We start from the raw sequence: 19,994 nt of genomic DNA on the forward strand, positions 1-19,994 counted from the left end.
GAGTGCGAGGGGGGCCGTGAGATGGGGAGGGGCCCTGCTGCTTCGGGCTGCCCTTAAAGAAGTGCGCCCCCAGCAGAGGCACCTTGGGTGATGGGGGAGAGCTTCCGGCTGGGAGAAGGGGACGAGGGCTGACCGTCTGGGGAAGGGAGCCCTTGCCAGCGTGAGGGCCTTGCTGACCACTCACTGCCCCGGCTCCCCGAGCAGGTGCGGGCCTGGGGAGGGCCGGGAACACGAAGGGACGGAGAGGCCGACTTCTGCCACAGACAGGGCAGCGGGCAAGTCCCTGGGGGCCAGGCCACCTCGAAACTCCATCCCGGCCTCAAAGCCCCACGTCCTGGCCCCCAAACAAACGAGGGCAATAGGTCAGCAGGAGCCCCCGGCCGAGAACCTGCACAGTCACCCAGCTTGCGTGTGGCCAAGGTCACGGCGGTGCCTGCACCCCCATGTGCGGTAACCGAGGTGGGGAGGGGTCACGGGGGACTTAGGCGGAGGTCCCTGCCGCCCCAGGCCGGGACCCCGGGGCACAGACAGCAGACCAAGGGCACAGTCGTCTCTGCTCACTCTCTTCTGAACCCACCTGGCCTCCTTTCTCTCCTGGAGGGCCTTCCTTGCCAGGGTGCCCCTGTCAGGAGAGAGAAGGCGTTAGGCAGCGGCCGCCCCCCACCCCTGTCTTCAAATGTGGGAGGGAGAGCCGGGCCCCTCCCATCGCCTTCCCCCACACCCCCAAACACAAAACGGGAACCAGAGAGGCAGGAAGTCAAAGGCATCAGGCAGCTGGGCACGGAGGGCACTCACAGCCACGGGGCCCCGAGCCAGTCCTTCAGCCCTGACCCTCGGCTGCCCCATCTGTCACCTGGGAATGGTGGCAGGCCTGGCCACGACCCGGGGTGGCATGGAGGAGAACGTGCTGGGAAGCCCACAGGTGGGATCCAGGCACCATCATGTCACCTGACTGCACCCAGCCCGCCCCCAGGTGCAGGTGAGCCGGGACAGTGACCACAGGGCATTTGCTCGTCTCCTGGCATGAAGGCTTCTGTGCCAAACAAGGACGGATGAAGCGGGACAGGGGGTCTGGACATCTGGCTTCCCGGAAGGGCAGGTGCCATGCTGTCTGCAGGACACAGACTCTTTCACGTCGGGGATGGCAGGCTGGTGCTGAGGCGGAGGCCACGCCCCGTCATTCGACTGGCGTCCCAGCACGTAACCCGGGTCTGTGTGCAAATGCCTCCCAGCCTCCCGGGTGGCACGTGCCAAAGAAGAGGACCTACTCCCACAATACAGGTTTGGAACCAACCCCAGTAGAAATGGTTATGGCCCCCGGGTCACTGCCCCGTCTACCCGAGCCCCAAGCAATTCAGTTCTCGGGAACGCGAGCTCTCTGACTTTCCAACCCGGGTCGGTCACTAGATTTAGGCCTTTGAGTTCCTGAGGCAAACACAGACAATGACAGCAGAAAGAGACACACTTCGCCGAGGACACTGGCAGGGCGCTGACTCTCGACCTGGTTACGTCCGACCCACAGTGTGGTCTTGGGGAAGTCACTTGCCCTCTCTGGGCCTCCACCTCCTCATGGGTCAAAGGAGAGGGTGGGCCAGGTGCTCTCTCGGCTTGCATGTTCTAGAACGCAGCAGCATTACGGGCACCGACATCTGGTCCCTTTGAGTAAATGATTTGTGCGTCTACCTTCTGATCTTTACTAGTCACGCGCTTGGATTTGACACCGTTGCAAATAGCCCGCCCCGAAGTGCAAAGCAAGGACCCCACCGCGAGGTCCTTCTGCAGGGTGGGGGGGCGCCCTTAGGGAGCCGCGCCCCCGCCTTCGAGGGAAATCGGGCACCAGATGGACCGCACCTGCTGCTCTGGCCCGCGGGGGCCACACCACCCGCCACACCGCCTTTCAGAAACAAGGCTCACGGCTCCAACCCCTCACGTGGCAGAGCTGGACCCCAACAGTGCCAAGGAGAAGGTGACCTGCTTTAGGGTGACCAGGAACGGGTGGGTCCTGTCCCCTCTCTGCCACATGGGTTCTCTGGAGCTTCCATCAACCACAGACGTTTTTCTGTTAAGGAACCGTGCGAACAGGGAGGGCAGGTGTGGATGCGTGAGCCCTGGGCTCTGAGTGCCACACACACTGGGGACAGAGCCACACTGGTCCCTCGGAGAACGAGCAAGGCCCTTCCACACGGTGCTGTCCTCGCTCACGGGGCGGCAGGGACAGAGTCCCTGCAGGGACTGCCAAGAGCCGGTCTGAAAAGCGCTCTGGACTGCGCCCGGCAGCGAGCGCGTGGGCCACTCACGTCGGCGGTTATCGGAATTATTAGCATTATTTGAATTGAGGCCAAATTTCTTTACCTCCGTTGTAAGTTGCGTCTATAGAATGAGAGTAACTGTGGGGACAGCTCAAAGCTCACTTAAAAACGTGGGAACAGGGGTGCCTGACGGCTCGGTGGGTTGAGCGTCCGACTTCGGCTCGGGTCATGATCTCACAGCTCGGGAGTTGGAGCCCCGCGTCGGGCTCTGCGCTGACGGCTCAGAACCTGCTCGGGATTCTCTGTCTCTCTCTCTCTCTGCCCCTCCCCCGCTCACATTCGCTTTCAAAATAAATAAATAAGCGTTAAAAAAAAAAAGTTCCAAACAATGTGCCAACAAACAATGAAAGGAAATACACCAGACTAAGAGACTGATTTTTCCGCAGTGAAAAGCCGGCCATTTTCCGTTCCCTTCTACGCGTTTGCGTTTTTCCAATGCTCTATAACGAGCACTGCTCGTATGATAGAAAAATAATAAGGCTTAAATTATTTGTATTTGATGTTTCTCTGGTTAAAAAAGTAATATATGTTCCTTGGAGACAATCAGGCAAGTGGGAAAGGAGACGAAGTCCCTCGTAACCCCACCGCCCGCGGCAACGCCAGCTAATCGCGTGACGTGGCTCCTCTGATCCGTCTTACGCACACACGCGCCAAACGCACCACGTGGTATATTTTTAATGTCATTTTACGTGTTGGGCCTGTCCTCATGTCACAGAACACTCGCCCAGAGTTGGTTCTTACTGGCTCCGTAATACTCCTTCGAACCATAACTCACGTCCCCATCGCCCCGTTGTGAGCTCTCCGGGATGATTTAACAACACGCTTCAGTGCGCGTCTGCTCCGAAACGCTCCCTCCTTCCGAAGGGCTTTAAATCAACCTTCCTTTCTGCAGCCGAGGCCAGACCCAACCAACTCGAGGGAAGAAGGGAAGAAAACCCTCTCCTGTTCGGAGCGTGTGCTTTCATCTCTCTGTTCCTGCAAATTCACGTACGACAACAGGCACCTGTTCCCCTTCGCGTCTTTAGCGTTAAGCACCTTCAGTGAGCAGCTCACACGGCCATGGTCGGACGGGCCGCCGTGCGCTCATATTTCAAGTTTAAGTGTTTGCTGGGGGGGTGGGAAGTGCAAAGTCTAGGACAGGCAGCCCACGGCTCCACGGGCTCGGGGCGGGGGTGGGGGGTAGTCTTCGAGGTCTAAGTAGGAAGGAGCCTGGACCCCTCAGGGTCTCTGGAGCATCAGGGGTGTCACTGTGGGGACACGGGGTCTCCGGGGCAGAAGCAGTCAGGTCAGGGAGGTGGGGGCCTGCAGCCCGCCCCACTCCCCAGCACTGTCTACCCCATAGGGCTGCGGGCCTGGCCTGTGACGGATGCCCTGCACACAGGAAAACGCGTGCAAGGAGATGCACCCACCTGCCATCGGTGGGGTAAGCGTGGGGGTGGGATCAGAGTGGCTTCCATTTTGTCGTTTTTTCATCTATTTTGCTAATTTTCCGTAACAAGTTATTTTACAGTCAGGAGAGGAAATGCAGCGCGAACGTCAATTAAGAGAGGTAAGCGACCACTGCATCCACACCGCCAAACGCGTGGAACACGGGAGGCCGCGGGAGGCCCGGGGCGGCTTGCGTGGGGCGGGCGGTGACCGGACGCTGGCTCAGCCTGGGACGGGGCGACTGCTGGTGTGTGATACCCTGGACCCCGCCATTCTCAGCCCCGAAAAGGGAAGCTGTACCTTAAACAGTCCCCAGTTAATTGCCAACGTACTGAGCTCTTGCTTAGGTTTGACCAGCATTATTAGAACGATAAGATACGCCGTGTCTGAAATAAATGGTTCAGATAGTCCTATTTCTGGAAATGTGCTATGTCTGCAGTATCACCTGAATCCTCCAAAAAAAAGGCGAAACCAGAAATCCCACCAGCAGCTTGCAAAGAGGGCGGTGGGTACAGATGGATACACACACACACACACACACACACACACACACACACACCTCGAACGTGTGCCACCTCCCCACCCCTCCCTCTGCCAGCTCAGCCACAGGCTGACTTGTCACTGGCTCCCTATTTTGAGGCGGTCCCTAATCTGGCTCCACAGCTGCGCTCACACATGGCCAACGCACTGCTTAATACCCTCCTTCGCAGTGTGTGATGGCTAAAAATACACTCAGCGCGCGCTGTCCTTCCCTTCAAACACCAGCGACACGGGGAACGGCTCGGAGCCCAGCCCAGCCCTCCTCGGGGTTGGAAATGCAGGCTGGGTTCTGGTCCTTAAACAGCGCTCCCAACAAACAACTCCTTCTCCTAGTCGTGTAGTTTCCACCCCTTGATCGGAACCCGTCATGGAAAAGTGCGTCCAGAGCCCCATAATCGCTGGGCCACCAGTCACACAATCAGCCGGGTCTTTCTTTATCAGTGGAGGTGGGAGAGAGGAGACAGGAAGGGGTGCCTCACCGCAACCAGGGGCGAGGGACGAGGGGCGAGGGGGGCGGCCGCTGGCCTGGGCTCTCCATCCCTGGGGGCACACGGGGCAGGCAGTGCTGAAGGGGTGAGGTGGGCAGGGTACTCACCGGGGGTCCGTCAGCACCGGGCATTCCTGGCAGGCCTGGTTTCCCCAGGGGACCCTAGAACAAACCAGAGACCCCCTGAGCCCTGGGGCCACCTCTTCCCTAGGCCGACCCCAAGGGCACTTCCCGACATTTCTGCTCAAAGAACATTTGTTGAAAGGGATGCTCAGAGGCACTGAACGCCCCCTGGCACGGGAGCTTCCGGCAACCGAACCCCCCCAAAGGAGAGGACCCTCCCCCTCTGCTGCTTCCTGGGCCTGTGGTTTTGCCAGTGGAACAAAATCACCCCACGTGGAGGCAGGAGGGCTTCTCAGCTGGTGCCCAGCTGTGTGCGCTACTGAGAACCACACCTCGGAGGTGGCCCCGCCGTCAGCCGAGGGCCTGCGCTCGCGGAAAGATCTGGGGTTGAGCACGAGCTCGGCAAGTGCTCCAGTGGCCCTGTTCTCCCCCAGCACCTAGGACTCAGCGGGGGCCCGGATGCAGATGTGGGGGAGCGGTTTGCCAGATTTAGCAAGAACGACACGGAAAGCAAACAACAACACAACAAGACTTCAGGCTGACAACAAACAGTCAAATTTGACCGAGTGCCCTTTCTGGTCCTGAATCCGGCAACCCTCCGCACAGCTAGACAATGGATGGATGAGTGAATGAATGAACTTATGATCAGTGACGGACAAAGGTCCCCGATCTCCCCCGGTCTCCTTTCCCGCGTGCGCAGGGCCCTGAGCTTCCCTGGCTCCGGGAAAAGAATAGAATCACGCACAAGCTGGGGATGGACCGCCACTTCCGCGGCCTGGGCTGCGGTGGGGGGAGCTCCCCAGGGGCCGGAACACACCCCGTGGGCAGGTGGGGGCGTCCCTATACCAGCACAGCCACTCACCTTTTCCCCTGGAGGACCGATTGCACCCTGGGGGCCTGGGAGACCCTAGGAGAGGAAGGCAAGATCAGGGGACTGGCCGGCTCCGGGCTCCTCCCTGCCACCCGTCCACCTCCCCTGCACCCTCTCCCTCATCCGGGATGACTCCGTTCTAGGTCACACGTAGGCTGCCGGTCCCTTGGGGCCCAGGACACGCCACCGAGACCCGCACCCCCCCGCTGGCCGCTGCTCACTCACCTGGGCACCTGGATTGCCCTGCTGTCCCGGGGGGCCGGGCTCTCCCTGGGGGCCCTAGAGGAAACACAAGCAAGGCACTGATGGGGACTCTGGAGGGCAGGCAGGTGCCCAACACCAGCGTCAGAAGAGGATGCCCAGACGGGAAGAAGCAGGCGGCCCCGTGGCAGAGAGGAAGCAGGCCTGGGCACCTGCAAGGATCCCCACGCTGACCCGGACGTGAGGGGCACCCAGTCGTCTCTGCCGGGACACCCAGACAGCCGCCAGGAAGGAGCGACCGTGAAAGGAAGCGACCAGAAAGTACTCTACTTGGTGGAAAACTCCCAAGACGTCGCGCTAAAGTCTCCCGGTAGAGCCAGGGGACCTGTCTTTCGCTGGGCCTGGCTCACAGTAAGTGCTCGTCACCGGAGCACAGGGCAGGGAGACAGACAGCTTCCTCCGCACCTGCACAGACACGGTCTGGCTCCGGTCGGAATAAGCACGGCCGCCAGCTCTCCCGCTCAGACTCCACCTGGACCCAGGGCTCAGGGCTGTGCCCTCCACCTCGGATCCCCTTCCGGTTTGATGGTAACAGTGGGCGTCAGACCCCCAAGACTTACCACATTTCCTTTCGGACCTGGTTGGCCATCCATACCCGTCACACCCTGGATGGCGTTGGAAAGAAAATAACAGAGTGCTGAAGAATCAACCACAGTCACAGGGAAAATCCCACCCAACTCTGCTCGGCGTCCTGCCCTCACCGTGTCGGGGGACGGCAAACCTACTGGGGAGGGGCAGGGGTTGATATTAAAGAATCCTGCAGGCTCGATCGGCAAGGGGTCGATGGAGCTGTCGGGCCCGAGCATTGGGTGGGCCAGGCCCGGAGAAGCCACCCACCGGGACAGGGCCCCGACAGAACCATGGGCTACTTGCTTCCAGAACTTTCCAGAAGCCGCTTAGAGTGCCTTCAAAGGAGAAAATGAGGCATCCTGGCGACCGTTTAAAACAGCACGTGTCGCGTGAGAAGGAGAAGCTGTACGGCCCACTGGCCTCTGTGCCTCCTCCCGCAAACCCATGCCTGCGGAGGGCTCTGTCTGCCTAGGAGCCTCAGAGCCCCGGCGACACCTCGACCAGCCCCGGGCAAGTGTCCGAGCGGGACAGACGTGCAGAGGTGACAGGCCTTACCGGAGGTCCAGGAGGGCCCGGGGGTCCCTTTGGCCCCAACAGACCACGCGGCCCCTGCAAGAGGAAAGGGCAAAGGACTGTTCACACTTGGCCAAGAACCCGGCGCCGGCCCTGCCCCAGGCAAGCCCCGCAGCCCCACCCCCACCCCCAGAGTGTTTGCAGCAACGCAGGTGTCCACACGTCCCGGGAAGCACGGGCAGCACCCGTCCTCGCCCGTGACACCTCCTCAGCCGCCCCACCTCTCCACCAGCTCTGGGAAGCAGGGGCGGGTGCATGGAATGAACCAGCAGCTTAGACAAGGGATCAAGGGGCACCTTCAGAGCAAGGGGAGCCTTTCAGCTCAATGGCGCCCTTTCACACTCGCTCGGGGCAGGTACACACAAAAGCTCTCCCAGCGGAGGCCACGAAGATACTCCACTGCACGGAACGCTTTTGTCCACGTCTCGTTACTGGCTCCCTCTGTGCAGTGACATGTGACTGCATTTCTGCCACCGGAGGGTGGAGGGAGGAGGAACTAGTTCTCTGATGGGGACGTCGTGACCAAAGGCAGAGCTGAAGCACGGGGCTCGGGGTTTTTTTCTGGGGCGCCACTAAGGCCCAGAGCTCAACCCCTCCCCCCTCTGCAGCAAAGGTCACGTGTGGGGACGGCCCGTGTGCACGTGGAGGGACACAGCCCCAAGGCAGCGCCGTTCCCAGCACGGTTCATGAGATTCAGAAGGTAACACAGCAGAGGCATCGCCCGTCACCCGAAGGAGCCCCATCCTGAACCTCACGCTTGCCCCTCTCCTGGGGGGATTGTCCAGCCTTTAACCAAGGCACGAGTGCCCTGAATTCTGACGGAAACTCCTGAGACTCGGCAGAAGAGGGCTCCTTCCCACACTCAGTGCCACTTAACTATCCCTGTCGTTATTTAAAAACCTAGCCCTGTAAATGCTTTCTAGAAGTTACTAACCCGCAAGGTGACGCTTCGGCGTGTGTTAAGGAGGGGACTGCGTAACGGATCCTCCTTAGAGGCGAATCAGGCATCCAGGGCATAACTTAGTCCCCGGTGAATGTGGGAGCCCAAGCCCAGGCTCTCTCCACGTACCGCTTGCAAGGTTCTCCTCAATTAACGTCGCCAGATGCATACCGCCGTGGCGACGCGGGCAACAAAAATGAGCCATTTCAGAAGTAACCACAGGTGAGATGCAAACGGTGTCCTTTGTCACTGAGGAAGTTTGCTTGGGCCCTAAGAGAACTCGGCTTCGGGAAAAGAGCCGTTTGCTGCCATGGCAGGACCACCCTGATGCAAGGCTCCACTTTGGGGAAGTGTAGACATCAGAAGGGACGGTAAACCGTCTGATTAGTCACCACAACTGCTGCTGGACACTTGCCTGGTGCACTCTGGGCGTCCACCTATGCCTACAGCCTGGACACCCGCCATGATGGCCCTGCACATCCACCATGATGGCCTTGGACACCCGCCATGATGGCCCTGCACATCCACCATGATGGCCTTGGACACCCGCCATGATGGCCCTAGGACACCCGCCATGATAGCCCTGCATATCCACCATGATGGCCTTGGACACCCACCACGATGGCCCTAGGACCCCCGCCACGATGGCCCTGCACATCCACCATGATGGCCTTGGACACCCACCATGATGGCCCTAGGACACCCGCCATGATGGTCCTGGACATCCACCATGCCTGCAGCCTGGATACGCACCGTGATGGCCCTGCACATCCACCATGATGGCCTTGGACACCCACCACGATGGCCCTAGGACACCCGCCATGATGGCCCTGCACATCCACCATGCCTTCAGCCTGGATACGCACCATGATGGCCCTGCATATCTGTCATAATGGCCCTGTACATCCACCACAATGACCCTGGACACACGCCATGATGGCCCTGGACACCCACCACGATGGCTCTGGACATCCTCCATGATGGCACTGGACATCTGCCATGATGGCTCTGAACACCGCCATGATGGCCCTACACAACCGCCAGGATGGCCCTACACACCCGCCATGATAGCCCTGGACACCTGCCAGGATGGCCCTATACATCCACCATGATGGTCCTGGACATCTGCCATGATGGCCGTGGACACCCACCATGAGGACACTGGACACCCCCCACGCCTGCAGCCTGGAGCTCCAACCACAGCCCTCCAGGTCTCGTCTTCTTCCCCTGGGGAAGGCCATATTTGCCCTACCAGCCTTCTTTTCCTTGCTCAAGAAACCCCCAGATGTCTCTGTTTCAAGGCTGACCTCCCCTCTAATTTATGCTCTGGGCTGGTCCCTGGTTCCACCCAGAGCGGTCTCCTCCAGCAGCCCGTCACCACGCAGAGGAGAGAGAAGCCCACCCGAACGGGACTTACGGGTTCCCCGGGCAGCCCTCTGGGCCCGACTTCTCCATCATCACCCTGTGGGGGAGAAAAGAGGCAGGATTTTAGGGACACATTTTGAAGCCTGGACAGAGAGACAACATGCCTTCCCGCTGTGTGGAAGGACTCTCTGGCCCGGGGCTGCTTCAGCCTCTGCCGGATCTACTAGTCCGGCCCCAGCCGGGAAGGCCCGAGTGTCCCCACCCCCGGGGAAGCTTCAGGGAACTGGGGGGATCCGAGGCCCTGGGGCGCTGTGCTCAGGAGCTCACACACCACGGCCCCAGTGAGGAGAAGGCTGCACAGAAACATCAGGGCAGCCAAGAATCTGGTGACCTCGACGGGTCGTGATAGGAATAAAAGATAGAATGATACGCGGTAGACTAAGACGGAAAATAGGTGGCTGCGTGGGGAGGGAGGGAGATGGCAGATGACAGGGAGGGAGGGAGGGAGGGAGGGAGCGAGAGAGGGAAATGATAGGAGCGGGAACGACGGAGGCTGCGTTGGAAGGCGTCACGGACAATCGCCAGACCCCTCAGGCCAACGCCCAGTAGCCTAACCTCTCTGCCGGGGCCCTACACGCGGCCTCTTCCTTCCAGCTGCAGAAGGAAATGCTGTCCTGGCTCCAAAGGTTCCAGATCAGGAGCTGCCGTCGGCAACTCCGCTCCTCCCGGTCAGGGCGCTGCCCCCTCCTCTTCACCTCACGCACAGCCGGCCCTGCACACACGCGCGCACACACACGCACGCGCACCTCCCCTGCTAAGAAGCACGCACATCCGGGAAGACCCGTCTCTCCTTTCTCGTACTACAGTCAAGTGCGCTGGGGCCCAGACAGGAGAGGGGACCCTGGCAATGGCAGCTGAGAGCCGCTGAGGACAGAGGCACGGCCAGGCCCTAACTCACTTCCCAGAGTTTCCCAACCTTCTTCCTAAAACACCCCCGAGACCCCAAGACGCCGTGTAAGTGACCGGGGTGAATGCAGGGAGGGGCTCATAAGCCCACTCTAGCTTCTCTGCACATCATAACTGTGTGTCACTCTCCCAGGAAGACGCACCTGACAAACCCCGGGGCCTCCGCAGAGCCCCCCTGTGAGAGGCCCACCCCCAGCCCGGGCTCCAACCTCGGGCAGAGCCGTGCTCCCCCCACCCCTGCACGCTCCCAGCCCTCCGCCTCCCTCCACCTCCGGGGCCAAGGACAGGCTTTTCCCAGACTCCCCACCCCCGCCCCTAAGCCCCGGGCCCCACCACCCCACAGCCTCCACCCAGACCACGTGACAAGAGGAGACACGGAGCTCATGACCTCTCCCGACACCCCTCCTCCACGGCGACCCGGGCAGCCACCTCCCGGAACTAGGGCACTCTCTCCGAGACCAGCGGCGGGCGAAAGCCGCTCCCGGACGCAGGCCCAGCGGTCAAGCCAAACGCTTCCACCTGCTTTGTCTCAGAGGTGGCGTGCGGCCTGTCCCCACATCCCGTGGCTTCGCCCACCCACAGCCCCTCCTTCCCCAGCTGCACCCTTGCCAACCAATGACAGCACTGCCTGCGTTTCCCGGCGGTTCCAGCCCGGACCCCCCCACCCCGAGGGGACGGGCAGGCGGCCACTCACCCGATCTCCATCATCTCCCGGAGGTCCTGGCGGGCCAGAAGGACCAGGGTCACCCTAGGACGTCAAGCAGGGTCAGCGTTAGGCACTCGGAACAGTCACCCCCAGCCGTCTCAAATGCCCGTCCGTCTTTCTGCGATTCTGAGACCAGAAGCCCCGAGCCCGCTGAAGACTCCAGAGTGACAGGAGGTGGTTTTGGGGACTGGCGTCGGGAGGCAGGTTCGCTCGACCGGCTCCCACGGGCAGGCGGCGCCCTCGGACTCTGCGGGCTGGTGGGAGGGGGTCTGAGCGACCCCCTGCCAGCTTCTCCGTGGGAAGCGGGGCACCAGCCCCGGCCCCACAGGGTCCCCAAGGAAGGGCTGCCGCCCCCGACCGTGAGTGTCCCGAGGGTCGGCGCTGGTCCACCTCCCGCCTCTCGCAGCTCTGGGCCTCGCGTGCAGTCGGTGCCTAATATGCACTCATCCGTCAAACGGACGGGCCCGGCGGCTGCCCTCGTCCCAGTCTCCCCATCGTGGCTGCAGAACGCGGACGACGCGCCTTGTTAACCACTATGTCATTCCTCAACGGGCCGCGGGGCGCGTCGGATAAACCCTCCCGACACCGTCCCCAAGCGCGTGTGCTGGTGTGTGTGCACGCACACGTGCCTGCGTGTGCCCTCGCTGTGCCGGAGTCCGAAAGAGACACGCTCTGCTTCAAAGAGAACAGGTGAGGCAGAAAACGTCCGAGGAGCGGCAAAGAGCCGTCCCATGGAGGCGGCCCGCGCAGGAGGGAAGCAGGGGGCTCCGGGCCACGGCACGCGCCCTGGCCCCACCCCAGGAGCTGCCACCGGCTCCCGGAATCTCTGCCTGAGTGGCGCAGAGGGTCCCCGGCAGCGAAACGGTGGCCAACCTGGCTTTCTGGAACCACGGCGGGCCCCAGTGAGAGCAGATTTCTCTAAGGAAGGGCCCTCCCCTCCCCTTCCACGCGCCTCGGGTACGGGGGGCCGGACGGGCTCGCTCACTGTAAGCGGCCCATGAGAAACCCACTCTCTCTGGACTGACTTTCCGCAAGGACATCGCGTTGGCACTGGTTTCTGGGACTTTCTTTTGTGACCACCCCGGAAAGGCGGAGTCCCAGCCCCACACGAGAGATCCCAGGCCTTCCGGAAGGGTCTCCCAAGAAACACCTCCACCCTCTGCACAGAAGCCATCGGGACCTCTGTGCCGGTGACGCGCACGCGGGGAACACTTACCCGGTGGCCCTTCTCCCCCGGCAGTCCAGCCAGGCCGTCGAAGCCGCGGTCGCCCTGTGAGGAACAGAGGGGCCTGCTCAGGGGCGCCACTGCACACAGCTTGGCCGCCCTTCCTCGGGCCGCGGTTCGGGCAGCATCCGCGCACCCCGGGCCCCAGAACCTCCGCGTGCGGCGGCCACCGGCCTCCGTTCGCCACAAATTCCGCTGTCGGCTCTGTGTTTCCGGGGCCCTTTTCCCCCAAACACCAACAAAGGCTACAAACACAGAGCTGACTTTTGTCCTAGGGCCACAGGCTCTGAGCCTCGATGTCACACGAGTGCCTGTCTCGCTCACCGCTACACCCTCAGCGCCCGGCACGGCCGGGCACACTCGTCACCAACGGGGCCCCCTGGCGCCCCGGGCCACCCCGGGCTGCCTCCTGGAGTCGGGGCGCACAGCCCTGCCTCGCGGACGTTGCAAAGCACGTGGGGGAGGTCAAGAGCATGCTAGTTCAGGCTTAAGATGCCTCTGTTGTTGGAAGAAGTCCACTTTGTGCAGGAGAGACTCAAGAAGGCCCTTCTTCCCTCCTGCCGCTCGGGCGACTCGAGACCAAAGCCTCCTCCCCTGAGCTCGGGTCGCGCGAGGAGCACCCGAGCTCATCCACACCAGCTACTAGGTGAACAGGCGTCTCGGCCGCCAGCGGGTGCGGTGACCCATTCTCCACCCCCTCCAGGTAACGCGGGAGAAAGGCGCCGTGCACGGCCCCGGACGGCGCTCCAGAGCTGGGAAAGGAAGGGCCGGCCGAGAACAGGGGTGGGGGCTCCACACCAACGCGGGGGGCGGAGGGGTGGCCACACTGCAGATTCCGTTCATGCGCACACGTGACCGACCCCACGTCCGCTCACACACAACGTCTACTCGCTCCCTGAGACGCAGGGGAGCAGACGCCCCAAAACTGGTCGAGAAGGCTCCCCGTCTCGTGCACCTGGCATTCCTCGCGTCAGCCCCCACGTGCGTGCTCTTGCCGTCTGTCCGTTCACGGACGGCTGGCAGAGCTGAGATTCCACGCGCCCCCCCCCCCCCCCCCAATGCTCGCCACCTGCTCAGAGGGACCCATCTGCCCCCTAAGCAAACCAGCTGCAGTTGCCATGCTGGTTTGTGACATTCACCCCGGCAGCCCTGGTCCTCGACCGCCTGGAACCCGGCCGAGACACGGACCCAAGCAGAACCTTCCCCGCCCCCCAGGTCCCCCCACGATGAGCACGAACGTCATGACTCGTTACTTGTCACCACAGTGACCTTCGCCGCACCGCCGCCATGTTGGCCGTGCCATCGACACGGTGACGGCGACCGCGGCCGTGTGCAGGACGCCAGGAGGCGGCGAGCGTAGCCTACCTTCGGGCCCGTTTGCCCCGGCATCCCTCTTGCTCCGTCGCTCCCAGCTCGGCCCTGGAACACAGGAGGGAAACTGTCACCGGGGTCTGGGAGTCGTGGCCTCCTGCGATGTGAAGCAGAGTCACACGGCCCCGCGTGGCCAGGCTGGTCCGGAGGACCCCGACCGGGCTCCCGGGGCTGCTGCGTGCCTCTCACGTGACTCCAGTCTTTCTGAGCCTCGCCGTCTGAAATGCCAGATGGGGAAAATGCCAGTCGCCTGTGTCCGGGATGAGACCAGGCTGCGAGACAGCGGCCAGGCAGCTCTGTGAGTCTGCGGGACTGTGGGTCTAGGGCTCCGGAGAGAGTGTGCCCGGGGAAGCAATCCACAGCCCGCTTCCCTTGCACCGTTCGGAAGCCAGATTACGGACAGGAGGGTCACAGAAAGGAGGCCCCTAGGGCCAGTCCAATTGGGTACCAAAGGAACCGAGCCCCACAGTGGCGGCTTGTGTCACTAAAGCCACACGGCTGCCCACCGTTAGCAAGACGCTCATCCGTGGAGGCCACTCCTGGGGCCATTACTTCCAGCCATTTCCAGGAAAGTGACAAGGACAAGCCCACGGTCCCCAACCGACTGGCCACGGGGCTGAAGGGTCGGGCCCACTACCAAGGCCCCAGGGTCACCCTGGGAGAGCCCCGCCAGGCTTGAGGCTGCCTGGACAGGGCCAGGGCCAGATGCCGCCCTGCTAACGAGGAAATGTCAGCCCGCTGGGAATAAAGACCTGGCCCAGAAGAACGCCTTCTCTCCTCCCCTCGTCCCGCGTGCACCTGATCAAACGCGGCCCTCACCGCCGAGCACAGAGAGCATTTGGAAAGCGACAGCTTTCGGCCTCAAAGTACAGGGGAGACAGGGCAGCAGCAGAGAAGAGAGAAGCCGGGGACCCGGGTGGACCCCAAGGAGCTGGTCTGTCTCGCCCGGGGTTCAAGTTTACATGGAGCTGCGGGGATGAAAATTCCCGTCAGGAAAGGCGCCCAAGCAACGCGGCTCCGGGGCAAAACGACGAAGCCACGCCGGGCGAACGGAGACACGGGTGGGGCCCCCGCCCTCCGCAGTTGTCCACACCCTCCGGAGTCAAGGGAGATTGGTCAGAACGGTTCGCGTGATCTCCCGGCAGGACGTGCAGCGGCTCCCGACCACCAGCACCCCGGCTCCGGCCGGCAGCCCCCCCCCGCCCCCGAGCGGCGGCCAGGCCGGCACAGCCCACGGGGGTCCCCGCTCACGGCTAGCGCTGGCTCCACGGAGGCGTCCTGCCTGCCCCACACACCCTCCAAGCGGCCCGGGCGGCCCAGGGCTCAGCACGCCTCGGAGAGGCTCACACCCGCACCGGGTCAACCCCAAACAACCCCAGAGCTTCTCTTCGCCCGCGTAAGGCGTCTCTGGCTGAGTAGATCCGCTCATCGGTGCGCAGCGTGGGTTCGCCGCGCTCTCCCTGGCTCGTCCGCACGGTGAGGCTTAACTGATAGGAACCTGTGACGGACGCCCCGTTCGGCAGCCACGGCCGTAGGGAAACAAACGGGTCCCCCACGCTAGAACTCCCTCCCAGAGTCCCGGGGGGCCGGGAAAGCAGGCGAGTGACAGGACACTTCCTCCAAAACCGAGGCCGTCTCTGGAGACACGAGGCCGCCTCGAGGACGTAAGGCCCGGCGAGCCTTTCGTGTTCTCAATGCTCGCGCCCAAAGGGCCGCGGAAGTTGCCTTAATTCAAAATGTTTGTTAGGGGCGCCTGGGGGGCTCAGTGGGTGAAGCCTCCAACCCTGGCTCGGGTCACGATCTCACGGTTCGAGGGCTCGAGCCCCGTGTTGGGCTCTGTGCCGACAGCTCGGAGCCTGGAGCCTGCTTCGGATTCTGTGTCTCCCTCTCTCTCTCTGCCCCCCGCCCCCCACCCCCCACTCATGCTCTGTCTCTCTCTCTCTCTCTGTCAAAAATAAACATTGGAAAAACATAAAAAATAAAAATTAAAAAAACACAACATCAACAAGCTCAGGACGGAGGCCAGAGACCAGGTTGGCAGAGGCCCGCAAGGCACACCTGCCCCAGGACACACAGCACCCTCCGGCTCAGCTCGCGACCCCAGGGAAGGGGATCCGGCCGTGAAAAGCTGCCCTTCGACAGAGGGGAACCACCAACCGGGCTTCCGGCCCCGAGCCTGGCAGTGGGGGCACGGCAGACCCACCGCAGACTCCCGCCCCCGTGGGGACCAGCTGCGGCCCACTGAGCCACAACGCTTACCCTTCTTCCAGGCTTTCCGGCCGGGCCAGGAGGGCCCTGCACTCCTCGGGGACCCTGTCCGCAATCAGAGAGGGCAGAGTGTCAGGGGGCATCCGTGTTTTTCAGAGGCAAAAGCAAAGCCCTGAACCCCTGCTCCTCAACCCGGCCGGGGGCTCGCCGTCTCTCGAGTGGGCACCGCCGGGCAGGGCACAGGGTCTGCTGCCCCCCGAGTGAGGGCCGCCCAGGGCACAGCCGGCGAGTTCCCCTGAAGGCAGCGGCTGTTTCTGTCCCTCAAAGCTGTGCACAGAGCCACAGATCCCTGCCGCTTCCTTAAAGAAATGCAGCTCTGCCCCCCTGACATGCCTGTGGGCACCACCCCCCATAAGCAGGACACGCCCCTTCAAGCAGCAAGGGCGAGGTGCCCACGTACCTGAGGCCCCATGTCTCCCGGCTCGCCCTTCAGACCTCCGCTCCCCGGAGGGCCCTAGGGAGACACGGTCTGGGTTAGAAATGCTCATCAGACGCCAGGGAAGGGGGCGCCCCGTGGGGCAGGGCCCCCGCTGCGAACCAGCAAAGCTCACGGTCCACGGAGCCCAGCGTGCCTGCCCTGGACAGAGCCTGGGGGCTGAGCAGGACCTTTCCAGTTGTTTGGATCTCCTCTGAGTTTTGAACCAAATTCTGGACAGTGGGGCTTACGGCACGAGAGCCGGAAAGCCCAACACAGAGTCTGCTTCTCTCTCCAGGATGAAGGTGACAGTGGTCTGGCACGTTCCGCAGCTCAGGGCAGCGTGCGGGCACCCTCACGACGAGGCAGGAGCCCCAGACGGAGGGGAGCAGCCCCGAGCCAGCATGGCCGAGGAAGGTGCTGAATGCAGACCGGGGGGGCAGAGAGCCAAGGTGCCCCCTAGGGAACGGGGGTGGGGGGTTAAATTCTCCGTCTCCTTGCAAACTGCAAAGGCCGCAGGCACTCCCAGGGGCTCCTGTTTGCGGGCCCTGAGCGTGCCCGGGCACACACCACACACAGCTTGTGCGGCTGGGGAGGGGAGGGCTGGGGATCCCGGGTCTGTCCGTCCCCTCACCTCACCGAAGTGCTCGTGCCTTTGGAAACAGAACTGTCAAGAGTTGACGACAGCCCGGAAAGAAAGAGGCTCAGAGCTCCCCGGGTCGTGAGGCAAAATGACAGCAGAGCTGGTGCGGCGGGCTGCCCAGCCCCCCAGGCCACCACAGCCCCCCAAGCCCCTGCCCAAGGCCCCCAGTCCCGCTGGGGTACCACTGACAAAATGAGTGGTTGATGAGAGCTTAAAGTGTGCTCTCTCTCTGGGTGAGCTGGGAGCCCAAAGGGACCGACTGAGGATGTCCCCCACCCACCACGTTCCCCCTCCGTCCCCCACGTAGGACTCACCATGGGGCCGGGCCTCCCAGTCAGACCCATCGGGCCAGCTGGCCCCCTCAACGCCAGCTGCAAGGGAAAATGGGGCACGCTGAGAAACGGCTAGGGTACTGGTCCTAACAGGTGGGGCTCAGCCGGGCAGGAAAGGCCCGACGGGGCGCACCAAGGACGGGGGCCTCTGCAGGAGGGGTCTCTGACGGAGCTCCAGGAACCTGGCACCTCAGCTCCTCTGGGACCTGTGAGCCAACACGAACGGAACGGAGGCCGTGCAGGTGGAACCCGGGGGTGGCCTGCCCCACGGTGGGGATGGGCGTCCCGCCCGCTTGGGTGCTGACCTCCTCCTTGTCCCCAGCCGGCCCTCGGCTCTGGCGGCCCCCCAGCCCCGCCCAGAGTGTGGACCCCCCCCCCCCACCCCCACCCCCGCCACAGCCCAGCTCGGCCTCCTTTCCCAAAAGGACCTCTCCTGCTTCTATCCTGTGACTCAGTTCCCCCTCCCCCGCACGATGCCATTTTCATTTTGGAAAAGATTCGTTCCAGTTATAAAACCTTGTAAGCCCACGACCCACTCGGCTTCCGTGAAAACACACAGCCAGGCAAGGCCCCGTCAGTAACCCCAGCCGCAGGCGCCGGGGTTTTGCACGCACCTCGTGGCATCACGTGGACAATTTATCCCACGGCAACAGCTCAACGCTCAAGCTGTCCTCTAATTATCCTCGCCCTGTGATCGCTAACATCACCTCCACGGTGCCAGAGCCACATAAATACCGCCCAAACGAGGGCTTACTTAGTAGTTTCCTGAGATGCCCCGTTACGGGTGATGTTCCACCGGATCACCCACCCGCCCGCCTCACGGAACCGGGGTTCACTCTGGTCACCGGCCATCAGCAATCTGGAGCGTCATCAATCAAAACCTCGGCTCACCAACCAGCCGATTAGCAGAGAGCAGAGCCGTCAGGAAGCAAACGCTCCTCGGGACCCCCAGGCCGGGCGAGGGGCTTTGGGGCCCGCGGGTGCCGTCCCAGAGGCCCTATCTCGGTCCCGCCCCATCACTGGGAGCCCTTCCAGGGGCGCACGGGGTCTGTCTCTCCATCCCCCGCGCCCAGCGGAGGGCAGCAGACGGCCCCGCACGTCCGTATCCGGGAACCTGGACCCTCAGCATACACAGAGAAGCCCTGAGACACCCCCCGACCTTTCCCAGTGCTCGCCTGGGCCCCCAGACACTGGCGAGTGCACACTCACACATGTCCTGATCCCCCAGGAGGCGCGCCCCTCTCCCAGCCGTGTCCTGTCCCCTCCAGGTACCACGCATCACTTACCCGGGCCTGCTGCAGGATGGCCTGAGCCTGGGACTCCTGAGCCGACACCATGGGACCCTTGGAGCCAGCGTCACCGCCCCCTCCAAAGCGGAACTGCAGGTGTAAGACAGGGGGTCACCGAGGGTGCACCGGTGTGGGTGCCCACGCTGGACCCCGGGGCCTCCCGGGTGACAGCGGAGCCTGGCGGGGGTGGGGAGGCCTCTGGTTGGACAGTGTCTGGCCCGAGCCCCCTCCCTGGACACGCTGCCCCAGCCCCGCCTGCCGGCTTCAGCCCTAGGGCCACCGGAAGACCCGCCCCGAGTCTGGAAAGACCTTTCTGACTTCCACGGCACCTCACTCTGAGACCCCACAGCCCCTATTTATTGCAAGAAAAAGCCAAGGGCTCAGTGCAAATGCCTGTGCTGAGGAGCCCTAGCTCCTGGCTGCACACAGGGTGCCCTCAGCTGCACCTGGCCTCCTGGGTAGCACCAGGTCGCCAGCCAGAAGACTGACCTCTGGGCCAGCGGGCCCGGGCCTGGGCTCCCACAAGATCAAGGAGGGACCAGCGGGCAGCATGCCCGCTCGGGGGTCCCCGCGGGGACGGTGGGAGTCTGACAAGAGGAGCAGGCTTTCAGAGCCAGTGTCCCTGCACCTGAGGTGGGCCACTTGGGATCCTGGAAACACCCCAGGAGAGCCTATTTCTAGGAGACAGTTGTCCCACATTGGAGTGGCCTGTGGCCAGGGGATGGTCCCCCTCAAACACAGAGCCCGGGGCCCCCTCTCCACCGAATTCTGAGCCCCAAATCCACCCACGCTGCCACCCACGCACCCTGCCGTGCACCCCACCACCCACCCCCACAAATGATACTCACGGGCAACATGAGCATGGTTCCAGGAGGGCCGGGCAGCCCATCAGCCCCTGGAAGGCCTGGGCGTCCAGGGGGACCCTGTGGACAGAGGGCCCAAGACAGCTGGGTCAGGATGCAACGGGGATGGGGCAGGGCTGTGTCCAGAGAAGGAGGGCAGAGCCGCAGCCCACGAGGAAACCCACAAGGCAAGCACAGGACCAGCAAGACCCCCGTGGCGCGGAATGTTCCAGAATCCAAGCACAGAGGAAAGAAGGGCCTGAGAGATGTGGGCTGAGGACGAGGAAAAGCTTCAGGGGGAGAGAAAGAGGAGGGAAGAGGTTCTGAGCCGGATCCACAGAGATGTGCAGGGAGAGGTGGGAGACCCAAGTGCAGGGGGCAGAGGGGCCACCCCGGGCGGCGGGCAGTCGGCCGAGCCAGGGCCCCCAGCAGCCAGGAGCGCCCCCTCCGGGCCTGCACACCGACTGGGC

The 19,994-nt window shown here is 63.0% G+C and overlaps 1 protein-coding gene across 4 annotated transcripts in view; it reads right to left on the bottom strand.

Moving 5' to 3' along the window:
* LOC125922945 (collagen alpha-1(V) chain) overlaps positions 1-19,994 on the bottom strand; it is a 153,312-nt gene that overhangs the window by 54,632 nt on the left and 78,686 nt on the right. For all 4 annotated transcript variants that reach the window (XM_049630926.1, XM_049630918.1, XM_049630909.1 and 1 more), the window contains exons 12-26: positions 19,531-19,605; positions 18,680-18,772; positions 17,376-17,432; positions 16,404-16,457; positions 15,995-16,048; positions 13,730-13,783; positions 12,356-12,409; positions 11,128-11,181; positions 9,520-9,564; positions 7,145-7,198; positions 6,580-6,624; positions 5,984-6,037; positions 5,750-5,794; positions 4,873-4,926; positions 578-622 (exon numbers count right to left, since the gene is read on the bottom strand). In XM_049630926.1, the coding sequence (XP_049486883.1) occupies positions 578-622; positions 4,873-4,926; positions 5,750-5,794; positions 5,984-6,037; positions 6,580-6,624; positions 7,145-7,198; positions 9,520-9,564; positions 11,128-11,181; positions 12,356-12,409; positions 13,730-13,783; positions 15,995-16,048; positions 16,404-16,457; positions 17,376-17,432; positions 18,680-18,772; positions 19,531-19,605 (837 nt within the window). The remainder of the gene's footprint in view (positions 1-577; positions 623-4,872; positions 4,927-5,749; positions 5,795-5,983; positions 6,038-6,579; positions 6,625-7,144; positions 7,199-9,519; positions 9,565-11,127; positions 11,182-12,355; positions 12,410-13,729; positions 13,784-15,994; positions 16,049-16,403; positions 16,458-17,375; positions 17,433-18,679; positions 18,773-19,530; positions 19,606-19,994) is intronic.

The sequence above is a fragment of the Panthera uncia genome, chromosome D4 (assembly GCF_023721935.1).
Source record: "Panthera uncia isolate 11264 chromosome D4, Puncia_PCG_1.0, whole genome shotgun sequence".
Lineage (NCBI taxonomy): Eukaryota > Metazoa > Chordata > Mammalia > Carnivora > Felidae > Panthera > Panthera uncia.